Source organism: Neolamprologus multifasciatus, chromosome 8 (genome assembly GCF_963576455.1).
Source record: "Neolamprologus multifasciatus chromosome 8, fNeoMul1.2, whole genome shotgun sequence".
NCBI lineage: Eukaryota > Metazoa > Chordata > Actinopteri > Cichliformes > Cichlidae > Neolamprologus > Neolamprologus multifasciatus.
In genome coordinates this window covers 9,431,207-9,455,974 of record NC_140446.1, presented here as the reverse complement: position 1 = coordinate 9,455,974, position 24,768 = coordinate 9,431,207, and the positions used below count along the sequence as shown (strand labels likewise).

Here is a 24,768-nt window from a genome sequence, read left to right as displayed (position 1 = left end):
AGAAGTACAATAGTGAGTGTCTACATGCTTCTGTGGAGACTCTGTGTCCATTTTAACCAGTGAGGATCTTGTAAAAATGCATGGAATCCAGAAAAATACCATCAGATTTGGACCCAGCCTCTGATTGATTGGCAACATTTTCCAGCACGACAGTCATCTCAAACACACAGAGTGAAAATGTGTTTGAAAGCATACCTGGATAGGAAAAACACGCAATGAAACACTATCAGTCAGAGCACAGACCTCAACATTATGGAAGTGTTATAGAAAACAGAACAAAAGGCAGCCAACATCCAAAGAACGTCCAAAGAAGAGCTTTGAATGTCCTTCAAAGGAGCCTGGAAAACACTTCCTGAAGACTACTCAAAGAAAGTTTGCCTGAGAGAGCTGAAGCTGAGTTGCAGAATAAAGGCACTCAAACCCAATATTCACCTTTAAGCTCATTAGAACTGTAAAAATTGTTTTTGCCTTATATGCTGTATTGCCATGTTTGCACATGTTGGACCTATTTCCTATATAAAGAAAAAAATTAGGGGTGTCTTGAGCCTTTTGCACAATACTGTAGGGCTATTCTTAAGCTGCATTAGCCTTCCCACAGTTGCCGCTCTCTTCAAGCTACTTTGCAACCCACCTCCACCTCAACTCTGCCTTTCATGCCACCCTTTGATGTCTGCTCTATTCTGTGCTGAGTGCTGTTCTACAAAAACCAAACTATAACCACAAATCATCTTTTGACTATAGTGGTCCTTACAAAAGGGTGATTCAGCAGAAAGAACAGAGGGAAATTTTATCCATGAAGTGTAAGCCTATCGAAGATAGAAAAATGTTGCATTTCAGTACAGACTGTGACGGAAAATGTACACTCATTTGATTAAATTGTGTTTGCTGGAGGCTGTTCAATAATTTTCTGAAGCTTCAGTCAGCAAGAACAGCAAACAGTAGAAAAGGGAAAAGTTGCTGCTGAAAACACAAGTTAACTTATCAGGCAACTTTTTTTTTTAGTAATTAATATATTCATTAGCATCAAGCCATTTACCTAAATTAATTATATCTTTAGAGGTTATTTTTATGAAATGTGGGGAAGTGGTAAAAATCCTATATGATAAATTATACAGACTTGATTTCTCAAACTGGCTTTCAATTATTATTATTATTAATGTCGTATCAAATTAAAAGTCAGATTCATTGAACCCTGCAATAACCCTCCGGGTTCCTTCGAAATGTATTTGCCAAAGCAAATAAGTCTGTTTGACAGACAGCTGAGAGTTCACTTCCACCAAACCTAATCTTCCTACGGCTAATCACGGAGCAACCGACTTCAAACATTAAGTTCACAACAAAATTAATGTGAGTTTAAACTGGATTTTCAAGCCTGATTGCAGCACTAATCTTAGGTTTAGCCTAAATTAGGATCTAATTAAGCCAAATAAGCATTTAATGAAGCTGTGAAGTGTGATTTACTCTAGCGCTATTAAGTTAATGATTTCTTCATTTCAGGTGTTATTTTTGAAATTGTGGACGCACGATCTAGCAAGATGGCTGTGATCAGGTGGGCCGGGCACGTTATAAAATAATAGGCAACAATAGGCTTCGGTCTGTGTGTGTGCGAGCCGAGGGCTGGCAGTGGGAAAGGTAACGCAGTGAGGGAGAGAGAGAGCGAGAATAAGAAAGGGAAATAGAGAAAGAGAGAAGAGGAAAACGGAAAAGTGAGAGCAATAGGGTGTGCGTGTGTGTGCTGACTGCAGCAATGCGCCAAGGAGAATGGAGGGGGAATATACCCTACAGAGAGAGGGAGGGAGGAGAGAAGGAGGGAGGGGGAGGAGAAGGGGGAGGGATGAGGCAGAGTGAGTGAGAAAGGAAGGTGTGTGCGCGTGTATGTATGTTTGTGTGTGTGTGTGAACTCAGTCCGAGGGTGAGGGCAGGAGCAATCGACGCAAACTCCCACATTCATTCATCTTTCTGCTTCCTTTTTGCTCGTTTTTCTCCTCTTCGCCTTCTTTTTTCTTCCTCTGTCTTCTTGCTCATTGCAGCATGTGTGTGTGTTGCGTTCAGGTATATCTGCATCCAAGTGTGCGCATGTGTTTGTGTTGTTGTCAAGAGAGATAAAGTGTTGCAGTGATTTCTAAGGGGATAGCCACAGGCAGCCTCTGAACTTATGTTTACTACGAAGGCAGGCGCCTTCATCTGCTGCAGATATCCCCCTCCAAAATAAAAGGATCCACAATCCGCATTTATGTCTTTGGCTCTTTAAATGTGATGCGTGAAAATTTAAGCAACCATTAAAGTTCATCTGGCGTGTGTTTTGGCTGGTTGTTCAGAGACTTTTATCTCCACTGCTGTAGGGACTACAGCCACAATCACAGTGTAAGAACAACGTTACATCTGTTCTTTGGTGGGACGGTTAATGGAAACTGACGGGAAAATGTAAACGCTTAGCATAGTGAGAATACCTTTGATTTCTACAGCTGTTGCACCACACACCAAAAAGCTTGAGGGTGTGTGTAGGTGTGTGTGTTAGAAAGATTTGTGAGCATCTTAAGATGTACGTGTGTAGCAGCCTAGCGTGTTCGGCATACAAGTAGGACCTGCGTGTGTGTGTAGTATCCCAGCGTGGGCTCTGCTAGCTCAGCGCTTTCAGTCAGCCAATTAATTACAGAGAAGCACTGGAGACAGAGCAGCGTGTGGAACACACACATCGACACCGCTACACACACACACACACACACTGGATCACACCACACCACATTACACACAGCACTTCTCTTCACTCAGACACATATTTGTCATCACTGATGCAACAAATGGCGGAAACAGAGCTCGTTCACTACGAGGGTCTCACGATTTTACCGATCTCCTGTTTCTGTTTGGTTACTTTGCCACTGCTGAAATTATGAGATATAATAAATATTCATACATATAAATATGATAAATTAATTTAACCAGTACACAAGTCTATAAATGTGCTGCTTCTAAACACTTAATAAAATCTGCTCTTCACGGAACCACATGTTGTATTTTACACTATGTGCAGAAAGACAAAATACTGCATATGAGCAAAAGCCTATTTTAAATGCAACCAATAACAAAACAGGTAAATTGTGTAGATTTGTAGGTTTGTTGTCAAGTTAAAACCTCATCTTTACAAGCTGTTTTTAATAGTTTTTGAAGAAAAAAAAAAAGAATAAAGGTCACAAAGTGGAAAGAAATCATACAAATACAGGCAAGAAAAAAAATAGTGTAGCAGCACTGCTTATACATTGCATCGTGTCTTTGGCTTGAGATAGACTAGAGTAAAAGTGTTGAACCCTTTAAAGTGTGAACCATTAAACCATGAAATTGCCAAAAAAAAATCAAATGTTTTATTATAATGGACAGTTTATTAAAGTATCCGACTAATTTGTTTAAAAACAAATTATATGTATAATTCCATATATGTCTTTTAATTTGTATCGTATTTCCTACATCTGCCTTTTTAAAAATTGCTTAAAATGTACTGTGCAATTTATTTTGTTTGTTGTAGAAGTCTCAAAAACTGTATGTATCAAATATTATACACTAGGCATTAAGGCAGGGGTAGGCAACTCCAGGCCTTGAGTGCCGATGTCCTGCAGGTTTTAGATGTGTCCTTGATCCAACACAGCTGATTCAAATTGCTAAATTACCTCTTCAACATGTCTTGAAGTTCTCCAGAGGCCTGGTAATGAACTAATCATTGGAGTTGCCCAAGTGATCTGATATGAAAATACAAATCTGTGATACTCATTTTATACATGAACACCTGAGCTGCTTCTTACTCCTGCTGCTTCAGATACCTCTTTTGCTCAAGTCCTGGAGCCTTTTTGAGAACAGGGTAGCAAAGAAATTGGACTTATTTTCATGGCAAGAAAATCATGGCTAAAAGAATCTGCAACTGCATCTGCAAACCGTTGCTGAATTCTCTTCAGCACTGGATTCAGCTTCTTGGTAGAAATGTGAACATCAGGTCTGGGCGACAGCACCATGCTGGTTGTAACGGCATACCTTGAGGTACAACCTTTAGTAACAATGAGGCTAATGTCCAAGACCAAACCTCCTTTGAAAATGGTTGTGTTTAAAAGTGGAAGTGAGCTGGTCTCAACATTGCCACTGCATCAATTCCAAAAACACTTTGGATCAATGCCGAACACGTAGGAACAAAATAAGCGTTTTACCATCATCTCATCAAGTTCCATCGAAATGATAAAGAAGCAGAAAACATTTATTTTATTTTATATGTTTGTGTGTCATGGAAGTGTTGCCTTTCCCATATATTTCTTGCATATTGTGACGATGATATATTATATTTCTAACAATATAAAAGTGTGGCATGAATCTCACATTTCTATCTGACACCTAAACAGTTAAAATTGAAAACAATACATTTTTTTCCAATTTCTTTAATGATAAAAGTGTAAAAAGCAGGAACTTTTATTCATCTGGTGTGCTTTTTCCCCTCTTTTCAAGCAAATAATCAAACGTATTAGAGTGTTACATAACCAGTTGCAAGAATCCCCCCTGCTGAGTTGAAAGAGAGGTTTCCCCCACCACTGCGTAAATCCATAAAAGAATTTAGTCTTTCATTAGCTTAAAAAAACCCAAAATGGTTTTGGTTGTTATATAGCACGGATAAATGAATATAAGGACATGTAAAAATAAACATTCCTGTGTGTGCAGCTCTAATTTTTTCTAATAATCTTCTGTTTGCTGTTTATTAGTTTGTCTTATTTCATTTGCATCAGATCTCCCTCTGTTTATCTGTCATTTACTGTAAGAACTCTTCTTGTGATAACAAATAAAAGGAAGGACCCAATGAAAAGAAAACACAATGAATAACATAGTTTTGTCACCCTACACTGGTTGGCAGATAAATGCAATGGAATAATAAATTGTTTGCATGTTAAACCATTAAACTGAAGTATAAGTGAATTGTGGACCATAATGGACCAACAGAAACTGTCAACCAGGAAAACTGCCACAATGAAATACAGCAGAGTAATGGGCACTGCTTTAGGTTTACAGTAAAACCACTACAAGCCATTAGAGGACAAAAGGAGGGGATGTTTTACCTTCAAAGCACAGAAGATGCACGAATCCTCCATGCACTTATGAGTGGTCAGCTGTCGAAAGCTTCTGCGGAAGATGTCAAGATGCCAAAGAACCTGAAAGACAGTTAATGAATTTATTATTTATCCAGTGTTCAAACTGGAACCGAGTCCTTTGTCCCTTTTTGTCTTAATTTTATTGTTTATTCCTTATATTTCAGTTCCCTCTTGTTTCTTCTTTGAGCTTCAGCATGTTTAAATTTCTTGTTTTTGTTTATTTCTGCGGGTTTGATCCTGCTCTGCATCACCGAGAGCTAGATTTTTAACATATCTATTTTCTTATTTGTTTGCAACTCATGTGTTTCACATGACTTTTAATCAAAGGGTTGTTCTTGAAAAAAGGCAATTTTGGAGTTTCCCAAAGAGCCAAAGCAAAACATTTAGTTAATTTGTTCTTCATTTACTAAAGAATAAAATGCACTTGTGATTATCGAGTGACCAGAAATAGCAGGAAACTTCATTTGATTCATGTCATCTAAAATTAAATCATTCTGCTCCACTACCCACACAGCCCAAAGATCCATGTTACGCAAGTAAAACCCATAAATCAGATGTTGATTGAGCAATAAGTAAAAGTTTGAATACACCCTTCTTTTGGTTACTGGTTTAAAAGCTTCAGTATGTTGGAAAAATTCTTAAAAGCTGAACTTTCATTATTTAGTTCTTAAAGCATGCTTGGAAAAGCAACACTTTGATCTATGTCCTTGAAAAAGATCCGATAGAGACTTTTTCTCTTTTGTGCCATCATATACTACCTGCACCTAAAAGCAAAATGCCTGCTTGTGTGCGCACTTTGTCTGTACTGATTTAAAACCTTCTGTCAGAACTTCTGGGAGAAAGGACACAAACGCAGGACACAGAGGCAGGTTGAATAACAAAAAGCAAGCCCTTAATGGCTGTTATGAAAAAAGGAGATATAGGAAGTGCAAAAGACTAGAAAATAAAAACAGGGAATTAAAAAATGGAACAAAAGAGGAAAAAGATGAACAGACAGTGAGGAAAACACAAGTCTATATACACACGCAGTCGATTAAAGATGAAGAAAGTTGAAAACAACTGACGCAGGTGAAAGTAATGAGGGTGGGGTATGCAATCACAAAGGAGGGCAAACAGGAAGTAAAGCAGCTAAAAACACACACAGTCATTACCAGAGTAAAACAGGAAGTAGGGACAGGAAAAGAAAGAACACACTGGGAAAACATGAACTCTATAAAAACACAAGAAAGAATATCAGTTAAACCAAAACAAGGCCAAACTTGAACAAATACTAAATTAAAAACCAGGACAGCCAAATGATTGCGTGATTAATATGAATTAAATCTCGATTTGGAGTGACCTGTTTTCACAAGATTTGTTCTCTTTATTTCTGATGGTTTCGCTGCTTAGAAACTGCAATTGCGTCAGTCGCCATAATCAGTGGAATTACCATTTTTGAATATGCAGTAAGGCTAAGTTTGGTGGCGTGACAGCTCGTGGCTGCAGGTTGGCATAATAACACAGCATGTTTTCTGGTATGTTGGTTTTGCAGGTACACAGCAGCCAAAAATAGCGACTGACAGCACCGCTGAAAAGAAAAGAGCAGGCCAAGTGCTCTGTTTTTCTGGAGTTAAAAAGTTTGACTAAAATCTAAAACAAATGAGTTCCGTGAGTTTAATCTGCACCCAGCAGTGTGGCAAAAAAAAGCGCTTTGTTCTGTGTTTGAAGAGATGAGGCTGCTCACTAATGTTTTTGATGCATGGGCTCAAACAGACAGTTAAAGAAGCAGCAGGGAACCCTCTTTTACTTCTTTCAACATGTTTTTCAGGTATTAATGTGGAAACCTGCTTTACAATCAGTACATACATCATTTATATATGTGAGAAAGGATGCTTCAACCCCACGTGAACTATAGTTAAGTGCAGTAATTCATGGCTTAGTGTGATATTTTGACTTTGATTTAAGAGGAAATGAGACTGATGACATATTGAAAAGCTAAGCAGACATCAGATTGCACTCAGCAAGTGGACTTCCTCTTTTGCCATCAACCTGATCTGTTTACCTGCATCCAACCAAAGCCTGCCATCCTCAAGAAACCTCTGGTAGTAAACCTCTTCCCTTGTCCTTTCCGAACAGTTCTGCGTACAGATTTGCAAAATCTGTTTATAGAGGTTACTCACACTGTAGCTTTGAAAATGACTGAATCAAATGACTTTCAGTAATGTGAAATGATTGCAGAGAATCAACACCCAAGTCTGCAGCGCGTGATGGCTTTCAGCCATTTTCAGCTAATTGTTTTTTTCCATCAGCTTCCACCGAGTGTGCTTTCTGCTTTGTATATTTTCAGCAATAAAAGACAGTCGGCGGACAGAGCGATGGAAAACTACCAGCAAAAAAACTCAAAGAAACTAAAGAGAAAACAAAAAAAAACTTGCAGGAAGGGAAGGTAAACCAGCTGTTGCCGTTCTCCCTCTCTTCAATGCATAACTGGAAGAAAGAGCTTTGAGTGCATTAATTCAGCATGATGTTAAAAGATAATATTAACATAGCAGTGTCCCTTAGGCCTCTACAGAGATCTGCAGAACAAATGCACAAGACTGCACGCACTTACAGTATGATTGCAAAAGAAACCTGAGCATTACACTGGAATGTGTGTCTTATAAAGAGAGTGATAAGTGGAAGAAAGAAAAGACAGCTGATAACAGACTGCATGCTGACGCCAGTGTATCCCTTCTATCTTCCCCTCCTCACTGTTTCTCCTCCTCTTTCTGTAGTTTATTTGGTCGTGATGAATCGGCTCCCTGCACAGCACTGCAGCAGCCACAAGGAGGGCACAATCTCTCCATGCCCATCTCTCTTCATCAGCATGTATCTATCCATCTCATTTTTCTCCTCCTCTAAGCACATCCCTCGCTTTGTTCCTCCCCCTGTCTTTCTCGCCCCTGCTATCATTTGTATCATTTGTTTTTCCTTCCTCTTCGTTTTTTTTCCCCCCTTTTTTGTTTTATTGTTTTTCTCTTGCAAACAACGGTGAGACTGCAGGAACATCTTGGGGGGGGGGGGGGGGGGGGGAAACACCAGTTCTATGTATGACAAAAACGATGACCTCATCAGCTAATGCTTTACTTGGTGTGATAAGTGACAGGATGATACCTGATGCACGAGTGCCAGATTTATGATGCCTTGGAAAAAGTTTGCACAAAGTACGCTCATGTGTTCACTGCATATTTGTGAGATTTATGGTTCCCTGAGACAGCACTTCAGCTCAGACCTGGTGCAGTTTTAGTAAGGCTACTTGTGCTGCCTCGGCTAAAGTCAAGAAACACAAGATTACACAGATTACATGAAAGACTGCAACAATATTGGCTGCGGCTAAATGTAGATACAGACAGGTGGCAAATCAAAGGAATGTCTACTGCAGGAAGGAAACTTTATTCATCTATAAGATTTTGCTGCTTTGATGATGGTGGTGAAGACCGCTGTCTAACATCACAGAGGTGGTGACTGGCTTTAGAACAAGGGCCATAGCATCAATCAATTTTATACTCATCAACTCATTCAGTGAACCCTTGTGCCCTATGGATTGGGGAGCCTTGCCATATATCAGAGACAAAGGCGATCACTATCAGCAATGTCGTATTGATTTGGCCCAAAACATGCCAGCAGAATGGCCCGCAGAGGTACGCAGGGCCATCAAGACCCTTGACAGGAGAGGCCAAGGGATCAGGCTTTTTCTCCTTTTATGTGTCATTCCACTATATCTGTGTTACTTTGGCAAATACAGTACCGCACACTCATGTAATCTTTATCATTCTACTTATTCATGATTCTCAGGAATAATACACCTTAAATGCTCATGTTAAAATCAGTGTGTGAGCTCATGGCTCATTGCCTCATCTTGTTGTGTGCATCTTTATGGGATTTGCAATTTTTGGGGGTTGTGGTCTGTCTCTGGCAAAACTCCCATATTACTTAAAAAACATGCAGATTCACCTTTTTTAAGAAGTCAAAGTGAGTTGAAACTCCAACTCGATTACATTTTTTGGTACTTTCTTTGAGTCATTATGGCCTGAAAAACATAAAATGACCTGACTATGGTAATACCCAATGCCTTATTTTCATTCTTGGACTCACCTTGAGTAGTTTTGCATGATTCACTGTTCAAAATAGCTCTAATTCACTGAGCCATTCACTATTAATCATCAGTCTGAACACTTGCTTTAACTTGCTTCTAATTGGCTGACCCTTACAAACAAAAGGTTCAAACAGCAGGTGGGTAGAGCTCTGTGACCACTTTAATGAAGCCTACAAATGTCAATTGATTTGTTTAAAAAGAGCTACATAAATAGGTTACCATCACATATAAATGGCGTTGGGTTGTGACTTAGAAGCCTTGATAAACAGTCTTATTATAAATTCCTGTAACTTTAAAGGCTTCCAAAATGTATATACACACAGCTGCTGTCATTAATAATTGGAAACACTGTCACACTGAGGCATTTCCTGCACGTCAGCTGATCAGCATCAGTTGACTCTCTTAAATACCAATCACATTCAAACATCCCCCGGTAGTATTCAATAAAGACAATAAGGAGGCCTTCATAATCGGATAACCGGAGCACCACCTGCCTCAAAGTGCTCTTAGGACTCTGTTGGCTGAATTCTGCCCTCCATGTCCCCAGCTCCTCCTGTTCCAGTCTCCTATTACCACATCTGGTAATGCCATCTCATTTCCTGTGCTTTTTGTTTAACACATGATACTGTTGTCATCGCAAAAGCGAGTTCATAATATCCTGTACTTTTGACTCGTGTATCTGTCATTTAGATCAGCGGTCCCCAACCTTTTTTGCGCCACGGAACGGTTTATGCCCGACAATATTTTCACGGACCGGCCTTTAAGGTGTTGCGGATAAATACAACAAAAGAAAACTAGTACCGGTACCGAAAAAAAGATGATTTGTTCATAACACACGTGAAAAGACACAGGAAAACCGAGTTAACGATAAAAACGATAACAAAATAACGCTGAAAACCGATAAAAACCCTGAAAACCATACATTTCACACCTGAGCCTCAACTCTCGCGGCCCGGTACCAAACGACTCACGGGCCAGTACCGGTCCGAGGCCCGGGGGTTGGGGACCGCTGATTTAGAAGATTATGCTCACTTCGAGCTTCATATTTTTATTCTTGAAGTTAAAAATGAGCAAAACAGGCTGCCTTGTAGTATTTCTAGTCCATGCTATAATATCTAAGTGACTTTAGTCTCTAAGGTGGTTGATTTGCAGCATGATGCTATCATAATATATCACGCACAATTAAAGTTTTGTGGATTTGAATTAGGTGATACTGCCATGAAATTAAAATTACATGATGTTTTTCTAAGGTGTGATACAATAATGTGGAAAAGTCATAAGCCACCCCTGTTTTCTTTATATTTTAAATCCAAGGAGCAAGAATTTCCTACTATTTTAAAGAGGTCTTGAGTAGTTCTCCGGGCTCTCCAGAGGTTTTTCAAAGTTTATCTTCTAGAAGTTGGCTGCTACTTCACTCGTTTTCAGTTCAGTCCTTGTACCTGACCATTTTCATTTTTTGGTTTGTTTAACCACTTAACACTGACCTTTAAATAATTCAAGCATTAAAAAAAACATACTTAAAGGATGAGACCATTTAAAGTCAACACATAACAGAAAACATAGCAGGAAACCAATTTTGAAATTTGTTTTTAGGAACCTTTTACTACCAGTCTATTTCAAACACATAATTTGTTTCCATTTCTTTAGATGAGTCTATAAAATACACCAAAATAAAGTAAAAATATATCTTTGCAAACAAAATGATGTCCAAAGAGCCAACAGCTGAAAACTTGGCATATCATGGCATGCTGTGTGTCCTCAAAGAAAATTAAGGAAGTTGGACAATTGAAAGACAAAAGAAGTGGCAGGCATGAAAACCCTGTCTACCTTAGGTAAACAGTATCTGAAAGTCATGTCTTTGAGCGATAGGAAAAAAATTCCAGTAAAACTACTAAAAGAGGTCCCGAAAGGAGGTTAGAAGACAGGTACAAAAGTGAGCTGCAACAATAATCTGTAAAGCATCGTGGAGGCTCTGTCATGGTTTTGGCTGCATTTCAGCCAGTGGTGTTGGGGATCTTGTCAGAATTGATGAAACTATGAACACGAAAAAGTACAGTCAAATTTTCATCCACCATGCAATACCATCTGGAAAGGCTCGAAATATATCAAATTGAGGGATGGCTCACAACTTTTGAATAGTTCTTAAGCTGCATACAATTGTAGCCACACTACAATTTTTTTGCTCTACCTTCCCAATGCTGATTTTATTTCTCAAGTTTAATCATCAACTGAGCTCTGCTCCAACACTCAAACCTGCTCTGAATTCTTTCATTAATTGATGACTTTCAATAAACGTCCTTCGTTTTAATTCCCCCTGCATCAGTGATGAGTTTGCCTTTTGCATCAAGTCACAAATATCGGAAATGCTTCAAAAGCCTGTTTTGTTGTCTGGTTCCTGGGATCATATTCAAACAAGTGCAAACCTCAAACTTGTCCCCACCGCTAGACCTTGAAATTGAGTAATGTTTTCTTTTTGAGTGTTTTTTGTATATTGCCTTATAGGGCTACTGGCATAATAATAACAACCATGCTAAATTTCTCCTGTTATTTGAATATTTAAAAAAAGCGAATTCCTTCAAAGTTACAAAGTCAACAGAAAGAGGAGACATTGTCTCCCAAAGAAAACACTGCTGCTAAACTACCTCCAATCCCTTGTTTGCAGTCCAGGCTTTTCTTCTATGACTTATCAGTGTCACTATGTAACACATTTCCATAACGCTCACGTAGCGGCTAGTTTGGCACAGCCTCAAACAAAGAATAAGCAGCTACCTTGCACTCCGGCCTCTTTATTTGCTTGCCAGAGTCTGTAACTATAAAACGTCTCAGCTACAAATGTTCTGCTGTTGGCAGTCAGAGTGAACATAAGAGTCTTCGTGCACTCACAGCATCCAAGGAACTGAAGAATCAGTGCATTACTTTCTCTGCAACAAAATGTCCAAATGCTGAACATTACCGTTAGCTTTGACTGTATGCCCACTGAACAGAAGCTAGAGAATGTCAAAATGTTAGAGTTGAGTGCTGCAAAAAATCTTAGGAGTCAGCAAGAACTGTGCGAATCATTTCTGCTAAGCCACAACCTGAACTCGGCTGGCTTTATTCTTAGCGTTCCCTGATGGTGAATATGTGAAAAATTAGAAGGATCACTTCCACCTAGTTTCAAGGAATTAGGCAGGGAATTTTCAGAATAATCTTGCTGACAGAGAGACTAAAGGCAGCTGAAACACGTCTTCACTGAAGCTTGAGCGTCCACCTCGACAGGATCAGAGTGACCAGTAAAGCGTGCTGACCTGCACCGTGGCATATTTAGCATACTGCGTCTGTTTGCACACACTAAATATTTTTCTTTACTATTAAGTAGTGTGGCGTGCTACAGCAGTCTCTACTTGTTCAGGGTCAGATTCTGATCCAAGCAGGTAGTGCTGAACTCTGACATCAGTACAGGTGCTGCAGCAATGTGCAGTGTGACAAATCTTACTTTACTTTCACTTCAGCTGTATAACTGCAGGAAAACCAATGCAAGCGTATGATAAAAAATTTAACTTTGCAATCCATACAGACATGTTTTGTTTTTGATAAGAGTCATGTAGAAAACGCTGCACATCTACAATCTTAATTTTGCTCTTCCCTACCACTGCATCACACACACACAAGCACACGCACACGTGCACGCTGATGCCTGCTGAGTGAACCCATGTTTCTTTTTTATCAAAGCCAGCATTATCCATACATCCTTTAGCTATGTTTTTTTTTTTTTTACCTGTGTTTACACAATGAAAAGTTGCTGAACATGCGCTTTACCTCGGAGCACCTCGCTCATTAAACTAACATAAATTCATACAGAAAAAAAAAAACACACTGATGCAGCTGCTGTCACACAGCAGCTCCACTGCAGCAGCAGCAGCAGGAGGTTAACTTCTTTGCCCAAGGGGCCTTGAGGAGCAGGAGAGAGAGTATCTCACTTAGTATCGATGCACAATAGCAGCACGACACTATACAGAACAAAGAGCAAAGCTTTTTTTTTTTTACAGCTAGCTGCTGAATGGACTGGTTGACAGTGGGTTTTTTTTTTTATGTTAACAAGATCTTAAAAACGTGATTTATAAATATTCATGAAATAAATGAACATAAATGAATAAATAATATGTGATAATGGTTTGTTTCAGTGTAAAAAAAAAAAAAGAAGAATATTTTTGGATTTCAGGCAGAAAAAGTAGGGCTCTGTAAAAATAAAATGTTTCCCTATTAGAGACGTGGCATTCGTACATTTTTACATTAAAAAAAACTAAAATTATCTCTGCAAAAATAATGTTCGGCTGCAGGATAACTGCTGATGAAGCAAGTTCTAAAGCTGAAATCTGATGTCTAATTGTTAATCTCACCTGCCAACAGACAGTTAATGCAAGCAAAAACGCCCACATGAGCATCCCCCCCCTCACACACACACACACACACACACAGTAAAGTAGTGCCAACAGCAGCTCAGTTCTTTAACACTGCCTCAGTTTATCCTCACTCATCTGTGTCCTGCTAAAAACATCCTCTCCCCATTCTGTGTGTGCATGCGTGTGCACATGTGTGTGTGTCCTTGAAGTGGCCCACTTCCTTTGCTGCTGAAGCTGCACTGCATGCCTCTGTTGAGGCATTTTCTTTATTTCGCAAAAAACCCAAACTATATGTCCTTCACTTTGTCTTTTCATCTCTCTCCCTTTCCCCCCTCCCTTCTTTGCTCTTCACAAACATTCTGTTCTTTCTTCTTACCTTATTGGACTCTTTAATTCCTTTATACCTCTGAGCGGCATCCCCTTCGGTCTTCTCCTTGGTTTTTTCATACTGCATACTCCTCATCCCTTTCTTCTCTACTCCTCCTTCAGCAACTTTTCCTCTTCACATCTATCCCTCTGCTCTCTCCGACTCTCCCAAAGCTTCTGCCCCGCCACCCCCCTCCCTCTTCAGCTAACTTCTCTCTTTTCTTACTCTCTCTCTCTCCGTCGCTCTCTTTCAAGCCAGTACTCAAGAGGTATTTACTCTGTGTGTGTGTGTGCGTATGTGTGTTCATGTGAGGGCAGGTATGTTTGTGCCAGCTGGAAGTCTTGGGAGGAGGCAAGCAATCGTTATGCGTGTGTGTGTGTGTGTGGTTGTGTGTGTGTGTGTGTGTGTGTGTGTGTGTGTGTGAGGAGATGCAGCAGCACAGTGTAAGCATCCACATACTCAGACTGGATGTCCACACTGAAGCCAGACGGTCAGCCGTGCCAAAACCAACCGAAACACGCAAACCCTCGTTAATATGGCACTAATCTCATCCCCGTCGCGCTTTAAGAGTAATTTACTGCCGTGCGAGGGTAGGCTTGTGACCACTGGCTTCATGAAAGTGTGTGTTAGCATTGTGCATTATGTCCTAAATGTGAAAATATGGACACAGATGTTGAAAAATTAGTTTTTACATAAGAAAGTAGTTGCTATTTTTTGCCAATTGTACACAAACTTAAACGTAAACATTTTCACTGTAAAGGCTTTCAGAGAAACACAGATTTTGTCATAATTAATCACTGGAGAAATAATCACCTGTATTTTGTGCTTTTCTTACATAGAAGAGTGAGTTGTTAAGCAGCCAGAAAGTATTTGGAGCTGTGTAATTTATTCTTCTCTATCACTATAGATAAAATGCAGTTTTTCTTATAGAGTCTACATATTTTAGAGGAAGATAAATGGAACAGCAGACAAGTTAAAGTGACAGATAATCAAATAAAGTCAGATTTGTTTTAACTTCTAAGAAAACCTACGAATTTAGAGCACTTGAACTAGTGTGACAATTACTCATGCAGGTGGATTAAGATCAGGTGCCACTGAATACTGCTTTAGTCGTAAGAATCTCCATGAAAAACATTTTATCCCCTAAAACTTTCTGCCCAGAAAATGCTTGCGCATGTGTTTATCTGACTGACCTGCAGGGCGCTGTTGAGGAAGCAGCTGTTCTGTCCCGGCTCGTTGCTCAAGCCTTTGCTGGGTGCGATAGAGGTCATGGTTCTCGGGGTCACCAGCCCCTGCACCCCACCTACCGCTCCACCGCCCGACGCAAAGTAGTTCCTCTTCCACGACATCACTACCTGGACGCCCCCGTTTCCACGACAAGGCGGAGAAGGGGCGGGGCAGCAGACCAAACAACGGCCTCTATGTCACTCCCATGAGAGAGAACGAGGGAGAATGAGAGAAAAGCAGAGGAGGACAAAATGGACGGAGGAAGAGGAGGGAGGCGGCGGCCGTAGATTGAAGAGACGCGGTGTGTCTTAGACGGGGATTTGGCACCCATACAACCCTGCCCCTCTCCAGCCGTGTTTTTACTTTAAAATCTGTCCACTTGCATGAGCCAGCGGTTGGCTTTTTGTTTTTCTGTTTTTAGCTCCTCGGATTTAGCAGTTTGTGTTTAAAGACATGAGAACGTTTCCAAAGCGTCCTTTGGCAGATTCTGTCACATGGATTAGACAGCGTTGCTGCTCCCATGTGGGGACTCCGTCGATGCTTTCTTCTCCTCTTTTACTTTGCCTGCAAGACACAAAGACCAACCTGTTAGGACTCTGCACACACAACAACGAACAACAAGAACCTTTAGCAGGTTTCCCAACAGGTACATTTGTGGTACTAAATCCTGTTGACTCCACAGACAGAGTGATGTTCCTTTAGTACCAATGCAGCTGGAAAAAAAAATGACGAGGACTTGTAAAGACTTAAACAATAAACTCTGTTCCAGGGTGTTAACCAGATAAATGAAAGTGAGACTGGTCTACCCCTCCTGAGAGTTTGTTTGGCAGATACAAGAATATCACTGATTCCCTCTATTGCCTTTATAGTTATTACAACACGCTAGCATGGAAACAACATGAACAAGTAATCACCACATTCGATCGCTCAAAGCAAAACTGCAACTTTAACCTAGATAGCAGCAACATTTGGTCCTAATCAGGATACTTTGGCACTTCGGCTCAGACTTTGACACTAGATGTGGCCCAATAGTCACAACACACCAACCCAGTCTCATGGCATGGGAATAGTCCCACGTTTTGCCGCGATATCAGGTCGAACACACCTATTGTCTTGCACATGTTAAGTAGATCATTTGGGTCACATGGGTTGCAGGTTGGGAACTCTGCAAGACATTTACAACCAATTTTTGCAAGGCCATATGATGTTGGAGGGTGAACTTGGTCTATAATTATGATTAAGTGGGTGGTTTGTGTCAAAGTATCATACGCATGATTGCCAGGACTAGGTTTCCTAGCAGAACTCTGCGTGGTAACAAGATGATTAATGTCATTCCCTTCACATGTCAGTGGTATCAATGTAATGGCTGATCACTGTATACTTCTGAAATCTGTCTTGGCCTCTTTTATGGCATCAACACATAAAAAAGGGTCAAATAAAATAATGAAATACATTTAAACAAGCAAATTTTAAAACGGCGGCAAAGGCTGTTGCTTTGCCATCATGTAAACATCATACGAACACAATAATATGAGGGAGGGTAGCAGTGCATCAGTGGTAGGACACAGGAAGAAATCTGTTATGTCATTTCATAATCAGTACTTAGGGACATTATCTGGAGCTTATGCTGGTTCAAGCATCAATATGCACGGCTTCTAAACATGCGTGTGTGAGATGATAAAAAAAAAGGCAATCTGTGTGTTTGTTACTCTACAATATGTGTGCGTGGGTGTGTGTACATGAAGTTGCATAACACCACAGGGCAGTAGCTAGCATATCCGCAGTGCCCCCTCCACCCTCCCTCCCTTCCTTCCTTCCTTCCCCTATAGCTTCCCCACTTTTTGGCAATGCTCCCTCGCCTGATTGCTGGGTTGCGTTACTGCCACAGCACCCCCTTGGCGAGAGGCCAGAGGGCGCAGGGATGCTGCGGCGAGCAGGTGAGCAGCGTGGGCAGTTGCTATGGCGATGGCCACATGGGATGGGTAACAGTGGGGTGGGGTGATGGGGGGGTGGGATAGAGCTTGGGGAGGGGACATCGTGACAAGGATGGCAAGTGAAATGCATCAGAGCGAATACAGAAGGAAACATTATGCAACTGTTAGGCAGCAACATTGTCAGTTCATCCACTTGTCACAGTCACAGAGTTCTACTGCAAACTCTATCTATCTATCTATCTATCTCTTATATACGTTTATCCGTTAACAAACAAATCCAAATTGCCTGAGGATTTAAAAAGGGATTTGGTGTGCCATTTTTTTCTCTACAGCACAGCATTCTGAGCTTCTTTCTCAGCATACAGTGTGCATATGTGTGTGTGTGTGTGTGTCCCGCTGAGCCTGTGTAGAGTGTGTGATCACACATCCTCTCTCTGACTGCACCCTACAGCCCCACACAGCCGAGATCGCTCTGGCAAGCCTTCGCACAAGTGCTGTTTATGCGTGTGTGCATGTGTGTGTGTGTGTGTGTGCTCATGCGTTTGTGTGTCCCCACATCTTCGGCTAGTTACCATGGAAATAGGCCAAGCAGCAGGCACGCGGGGGAAAAGCCGAACCATGTGATTTTACAGAGAGACACACTGTGTTGCACCGGTTGAGATAGCGCACACACACTCACACACACACACACTAACACACACTCACACATGGGGCTGGCAAGTGATGATGATGATGTGTATTGATGCTAGAGACTTCCTGGAAGCCAGAGTGAGTCAAGGCACAAGTCATTCAAATTCCCTGACCCCGCACTGGCAGGCATAAGGAAACCAGGACCTGTGGATACAGCACAGACAGATGGAGGAGATTTTCCACGTGTGACGTTGAGGTGGGGACACTCTATGTGCCGTGCACCGAGACACTAACCTGTGACCTCATGTCCACCCTATCAACTTGGTTGAAGTCAGCGCAACCTGGCTTTGAGCATGAGGCAGTTGTCACAGAGTGAGCAGTCACCTTTTCTCAGCAGTCAGTATTCATTTTCAGATATCCATCTCTGCCAGCTTCTGATACAAATAAGCAGCGTGGGCTGTAGTGCTCTACTAATAATTTAACTACATTTCTCAGTGGTGTTGTGGTAAGGTTGCAGATTTCTGAATTTAATAACTTTTCAGCGAAGCTTTTTCTTAAGTAGTGCATTAGCATCCATTTTACATTTACAGAGCATTTCAGAAGCTGAGGATCAGCAACGGGTTCTGCTGCAGTCTGAGAGAAAACTAAGGGCCAGATTTCCTAACGCGCTGCAGCACCGCAAGTTGGGTTCTGGTGTGAAAAGTGGCAAGGCTGCATGTAAGAGGTGGGAAGATTTTTGTAACTGACCCTGTTGCATATGTATTTCTGAGAGTTCTTTTCTCAAGGCACAAAACTTGGAGAGGACAACATTTACCTGAAGAGTGCAAAATGATTTATTAAGATTTGCGACACGCAATTCTGCTAATTGCACCAATATTTAATGCCACAAAATGGCATATCTTATTTTTTGTGCTTCATATTGAGATGAATTGTCTGCAGTCGGGTTTAGAAAACAGTAGCTTTTATAAATTACCCATAAAAGTAACCCCACCTATGAGTGCTATTTGGGAATCACACTCACACGCTATTTTGCCTTGTTTAGTAAATCTCTCCCTAAAGGAGGATTCGGATGTATGAGTTGCTTCAACATTTTCGAGTGCATGTGCCTGACATTTAGCTAATATTGTTGTTCACTGACCTGTTGTCGGCAGGAACATCATTACAGCATTAGCAGTTGGCATGACCTAAGCCAGCTGCTTGGGTCTTACAGGGTGATTACTCACCACAATGATCAACTTCTACTTCATTCTGATGTCTAACAACAATCTGCAAAAGCCAGTTTCTCACCACAGTCATTTCCACAGGATTGCAGAGAGAAAAAGTAAGTACACCCTTACTGCTTCCATAGAAAGAAGATGCTGGTGTTGATAATAGTGGTGCTGATCTTTAGGGCGATCGTGGCTCAAGAGTTGGGAGTTCGGAAGGTTGTAATCGGAAGGTTGCCGGTTCGAGCCTCGGCTTGGACAGTCTCGGTCGTTGTGTCCTTGGGCAAGACACTTTAACCGTTGCCTACTGGTGGTAGTCAGAGGGCCCGGTGGCGCCAGTGTCCGGCAGCCTCGCCTCTGTCAGTGCGCCCCAGGGTGGCTGTGGCTACAATGTAGCTTGCCATCACCAGTGTGTGTGAATGGGTGGATGACTGGATATGTAAAGCGCTTTGGGGTCCGTAGGAACTAGTAAAGTGCTATATAAATACAGGCCATTTACCATTTAGCAAGTGTGACGACCTAGGGCTGTGCGATATGACCAAATTCTCATATCCCGATATAAGAATTCTATCGTCCCGATAACGATATAAATGACAAAGATGTAACGTTTTCTGTGAATCTCGGGCAGCTCGTCTTGCGGGAAGTGTTTCCAGCTGCGCGTCATGTAGCTGGAGTCGAGTGTTTTAACCGATGCATGAAACTATACATTTTTATACATAAGTTGTAAAGGCCGCTGCTTTCTTTGTGAGTATTTATTACACGACGTGCTGCGGGGAAAAGCCTGTTCTAACGTTTGAGTCGAAGGTTTATTTTTTAGCATCTGGCGGCTCTTTTTTAATTCTCATCCGTAAATAATCTGCTCTTTCACATGATTCGGTTTATTTTGAAAAGTCTCAACAGGATCTTGAGCTTTATTGTGAAAGGTTTACGTGGAACATAAACAAGCGGACACGCAATGCTGTTACCGTCGTTGTTGCTAACCACAACGCATAAAAACAGGCGCTTGTCCGTCCATAGTGTGGTTATATTAAATATAAGAGAAAGAGAGAACTTTAAGAAATTAATATAGCCACTACAGTGACCATCAAAACGATGAAAAAATATTGCCGTAAACAGTTTATTTTTGCGACACCACGAAACAAACGATAGCATAAAATGAAACGATAGACGTTTTTATATCCTCATCTGATATATATCGTTATATCGAACAACCCTATGACGACCGCTATAAAAGCTGAAGTTTTGGCAGTTTGCAGGTCTGGAGCATAAAGGTGTGTGTTAACACAAAGGTATGGGGCAAAGACATCAGTAATGAGCTTAAAGAACTAAGTGCTGCTACCTATCAATGTGGGAAGCGTCATAAGGCCATTAGAAAACAATTTAAAGTCCACCATTCTCCTTAAAGTTTATCCACAACTGGAAGCCATTCAAGACCGTTGGCAGGAGTGGACCCCGAAGTCTGACTGTGCAATTCTCAGAGAAACTGCAAAATAACAGGTTTCCAGGAGAAAACAGGCAGAACAACTTTGGTTTGCAAAGATGTACCTGAACAAAACTTCAAGAACAATGTCTTCTGGAAAGACAAAACCAGAGTTAATATCTTTGGCCATAATGCACAGCACCATGTTCGGTGAAAACCAAACACAGCATATCAGTGCGAAAATGTCATAGCACCTGTCATGCACAGAGGTAGAGGGGTGATGAGTCGCACTTGCTTTGTAGCACTGAACCTGGATGCCTCACTATCATCAAGTCGACCATGAATTTCTCTGCATGCCAAAGATTCAGAGTGGCTAAAAAGAAAAGTATCAAGGTGTTGCAATGGCAAATGTGATTAAAATAAACTTAAGAGAGCTTAGCTTAAACAAATGCCTTCAAAGCACACAATGATGTAAGAGAGCAATTACTCTTGCAATTATTGTACTAGATCTTTTCTCTGTGTAGCTACTTGAATGATATCCATCATCCATTCAATTAAAGGGACAGTTCACTCCTATTTTTGAGCACTGCAAGGAAAGAGCCATCTGCTCCCATCATATACACGAGAAGGCATTCATTTCTATCTCAAAAACTGGGTAACCCACACCAAAACAATCAAGGTGAATAAAAAGCACTTTTGATGAATGAAAAAATGGATTTAAAAGCAGTTTAACTCTATTTAAATCTTCTGTTCTGTTCAACTAGTATCAACGCTGTTGATGAATGACACCTGAACGCACACAGCTGTCCACTGTCCCATGTAGACCTCTGTAGTGGCTCCATCAATGCCAGCCTCCATTATACTAGCACTAGAACTAATAAACTATTACCACTACTGCCACTAGTGCTGTTAATAATACATTGCTTTCAGTAATAATATTTTTGATGTCCCTTTCTCCTGAACTGTCTCGTCTTCTTCTGTCCTTTATCTATCTTTTACTCTTCTTCCTGTTTTTCAGCTTTACTTGAGCTCATCAAGTGATACGCAGGAGGTTTGCAGAAGTTTATCCAAGGACAGAATCTGACGGATGGATGGATGCCTGTTTGGTCCCCGGTGCACTGTGGAGCTTCGTCTTTGATCCATATTGCGGCGATAAATGTTAACATTCGGTGAAAAACATTCCTCTACGTTCATCTGCTATTCTGTCGCTCTATCACGTCAACATTTGACACTGTATGGCAAATACAGCAAGCCTTTATTGAATTTTCTCTTCTAATCTCAGTCCTGTTCTAAGACTTCTTTCCATCTTTCTTTGCTTTGGGAAAAAAAAGTCATTGTGATCATTTTGTTCCACAGCTTCACTGTGGTCTGAATTATAGCCGTTGGGTTTCATCCAAAGTATGTGAGGCATGATGTATCGACCAGGAAAAACTGAATGGACATATCAACACTTCTATGTCCCTCCTCCCTATTCAGCTAACTTGGGCTTCATTCGTTTTCCAATTAGGAATAAAAATTATTTTATTATTGAGTAGGTCAGGATTGTAATTTTAGTCAAACTGTGGACCCCAAGCCTTTTTAACCTTACATGTGATGAGGTGAGAATCGTCCTTAGAGTGATTTTTTTTTTTAGTATGTTTAATCTTTATAGAATTCATGCAAGAAAAAACAATCAAACCAAGTAAAATTACATTAAAAAACAAGCAGTTTATGAAGCAGAAATGCAGTGTGCTCCCTTTTGTTTATACCAACAACCTCCAGAGAAATCAGACGATAGAAAATGTTATAATATGGCCAAAATATTAAATATATTAATATTTAACATTAAAAGTCGTGATATTGTTCTGCATCACATTCAAAAACCCTGGGTATTGCTACACTGCTATTATCGCCACTCTTCAGATTTTCAGCCACTTCAGTGACGTCTGTATCTGTTGGGTGATGACGTCTGGCCCACAGCTCTCTCAGAGGTGTTGGGATTGTGCACAGAGCCAGTTTGGCTCTTCCACACCCAAGTAGGAAAACTATTAATAGAGCTCACTTTGTGAACAGGGCTATTGTCGTGTTCAAACCAGGCGGTGTCTTTCCCAAACTGCTGCCAAAAACTTGGAAGCAATAAGCGCACTACAATCTGAGCAAATTATACATCAGTAGCTCTTCTGAAGCTTGTGATCGCATTTTACACAGATGGAGTGGCCAAGCTTTAAGTCAGCAAGATTTCGAGTCCTTAAAATGTGTTTAAAATGCTTGGAAATCTGAACATTTGCAATTTTGTCAGAACTGAAAGAGCTCCATCTGCAGAGTAAGACTGAGTGATACGTTTAAAGGATGCAGAACAACAACATCCATCCATTTTCTTCCACTTATCCAATTTGGAGCCATGGGGGCTGGGGCCTTTCACAAATGTCATAGAGCAAGAGGCAAGGTACACCCTGGACAGGTCACCAGTCTGTCCCAGGGCTAATACAGAAAGACAGCTTGTATTCCTCTCTACAGCCAATGTAGACTCAACAAATAATCTAACAGAGAGAACCCACGCACCTCTAAAACAGTTTTAGACCTAAAAATCGAATATTTTTAGGTCTAAAACTGTCTACCATGGCTGACTCCTCTGATTACAAAAATATAATGAAGCAGGGGAAGCTTGTTGGCAAGACTACCTTTGTGTTTGACAAGTCTCTACTAAATGAGCCTGCAGTGACTCTCAGTTTCACAGAAACATCCTATCTCAGTTTTAAAATACCAAGATGGCAATGACAGAAGTGTTCGGTTTGGGCCTTCACAACGAAACTTCACTAACCAACAGATGATGTCACAGTGTCTTTGTCTTTTAAATACAGTACATGGTTACATTCACATGAATGACAAGTCCCAAGTGGAACTGATGGTGAATATTGGTATTTATTTATGTTGAACGCAGAGGAAGCGATTCATGACAACCAGAGATCACAGAAAGTCTGGCGTCATCAAGCAACGGTTGGATCCTAAGATATGCTTGTTTTCCAGTACCACGATTGTGTCATTTAGATGAGAGCCTATGAAGAGGGCTTTTCAACCTACGCAAGCATGCTCCTGTGAAGTCCTCCAAAAACCCAACAGCATGTAGCTCGGCTATGCGTAGATCGAATGCTGGTTGGTTGGCAAGTGGGCCAAAGAGGTTCAGGGAGTGCCAGGATACTTTTCACTGTTTTTATCACTCAGTCCCACTTTAGCTAGTTTACTGTTAGAACTTTGCTCTTCTGCAGCTGGCTGACAGACCAGCAACAACACAACCAAGAGTAGCCCACAAACAGGCTGTTCATACCTCGCCCACGGTCTGCACTGCCAACGGTCAACAATGTTCACCCCATAACTGCAAATGTATCGTACAGTTGCCGGTTTGCATAAGCAAACCACCGACTGATATGGCAGGATGGTAAATATTGTTAGATGATTACCTAGGCAACCAGAAACTGTCTCGTTTTATCATGTTTTTTCCCTTTAAGTTGTATTTCCCATCTTAAAAACTAACTGGGAGGGTATTACTTGACACTATTTGCTGTCTCTCTCTCTATCCCTCTCTGCTGTGGGTTAGTATGGCTTGGTGACAGTGACACTGGTGTCAAGCAAGCTGAACAAAGAGCTGATACTGTCCCGAAGGACAATAGCCTGCCTCTCACGCTGTCTTCTTCCCTCTGAAGCAAACTTACAGGCGAGAAGTATATTTAAATATTGCTGTAAAAGAAAGACTCGATCTTTCAGAAACTGCACGCTGCCTTTGTTTGTCCTTTGGCTGCACTTTCTTCACTCCTTTCCATTCACTTCATTCCTTTTCTCTGCTTCTCACTTTCTTCCACTGACCTCTATTTTCCATTTTCATTCACTCTCTTTACTTCTCTCCCACCATTCATCTCTGTCTCTTTCCTTTCAGTTTCCAAAAAAACCCCACATGCATGTTCTCACATACACACACACACACAGTGGTTTCCCTGTAATTGGGTTATGTGTAACTTCAAATAGCCCCGGCTGACAATAGGGAGAGCCCAGAGTTCATCCTCCCCTCCGTGCTTCTCCTTCTCACCCCTCTTTCCCGCTCTAAACTTATATTTGTCTGTTTCATGTGTGTGTGTATGTGTGTATGAACATACTGTATGAGCACGTGTCGCTGCATGTGTGAGCATATTACCGAGACGTGGGTCTTTTTTTTAAAAGCTTCAAGGTTATTTTCCTGATCACACTCTGCAACATTAAAGTTTACATGTGAAATAATACATGTAATTGCATGCACCCGCACAAAAACACACACACGACCCATTATAGCTGTGCACATGAGCTCACCCGATCCTATTAGTAGAAAATAAGAAGAGTGGTGAATATTTGCTTAATATTTAGG

General features: G+C 41.0%; 1 protein-coding gene and 1 long non-coding RNA gene across 6 annotated transcripts in view; one reads left to right on the top strand and one right to left on the bottom strand.

Annotated features, from left to right (window-relative positions):
• usp54b (ubiquitin specific peptidase 54b) overlaps positions 1-24,768 on the bottom strand; it is a 62,309-nt gene that overhangs the window by 34,902 nt on the left and 2,639 nt on the right. For 4 of the 5 annotated variants that reach the window (XR_014875639.1, XM_085169723.1, XM_085169727.1 and 1 more), the window contains exons 2-3: positions 15,174-15,771; positions 5,085-5,177 (exon numbers count right to left, since the gene is read on the bottom strand). Coding sequence is in view for 4 of the 5 variants with exons in the window: in XM_085169723.1 (XP_085025849.1) it covers positions 5,085-5,177; positions 15,174-15,329 (249 nt within the window). In the remaining variant the exon portion in view is untranslated. Of the gene's footprint in view, positions 1-5,084; positions 5,178-13,989; positions 15,772-24,768 lie in introns of those variants that run through there. The other variant, XM_085169725.1, reaches the window with a different exon arrangement.
• Positions 17,210-24,481, top strand: LOC146512478 (uncharacterized). The gene is made up of 3 exons (XR_014875642.1): positions 17,210-18,027; positions 18,362-19,092; positions 21,415-24,481. It is a non-coding gene; the product is annotated as an uncharacterized LOC146512478 (long non-coding RNA).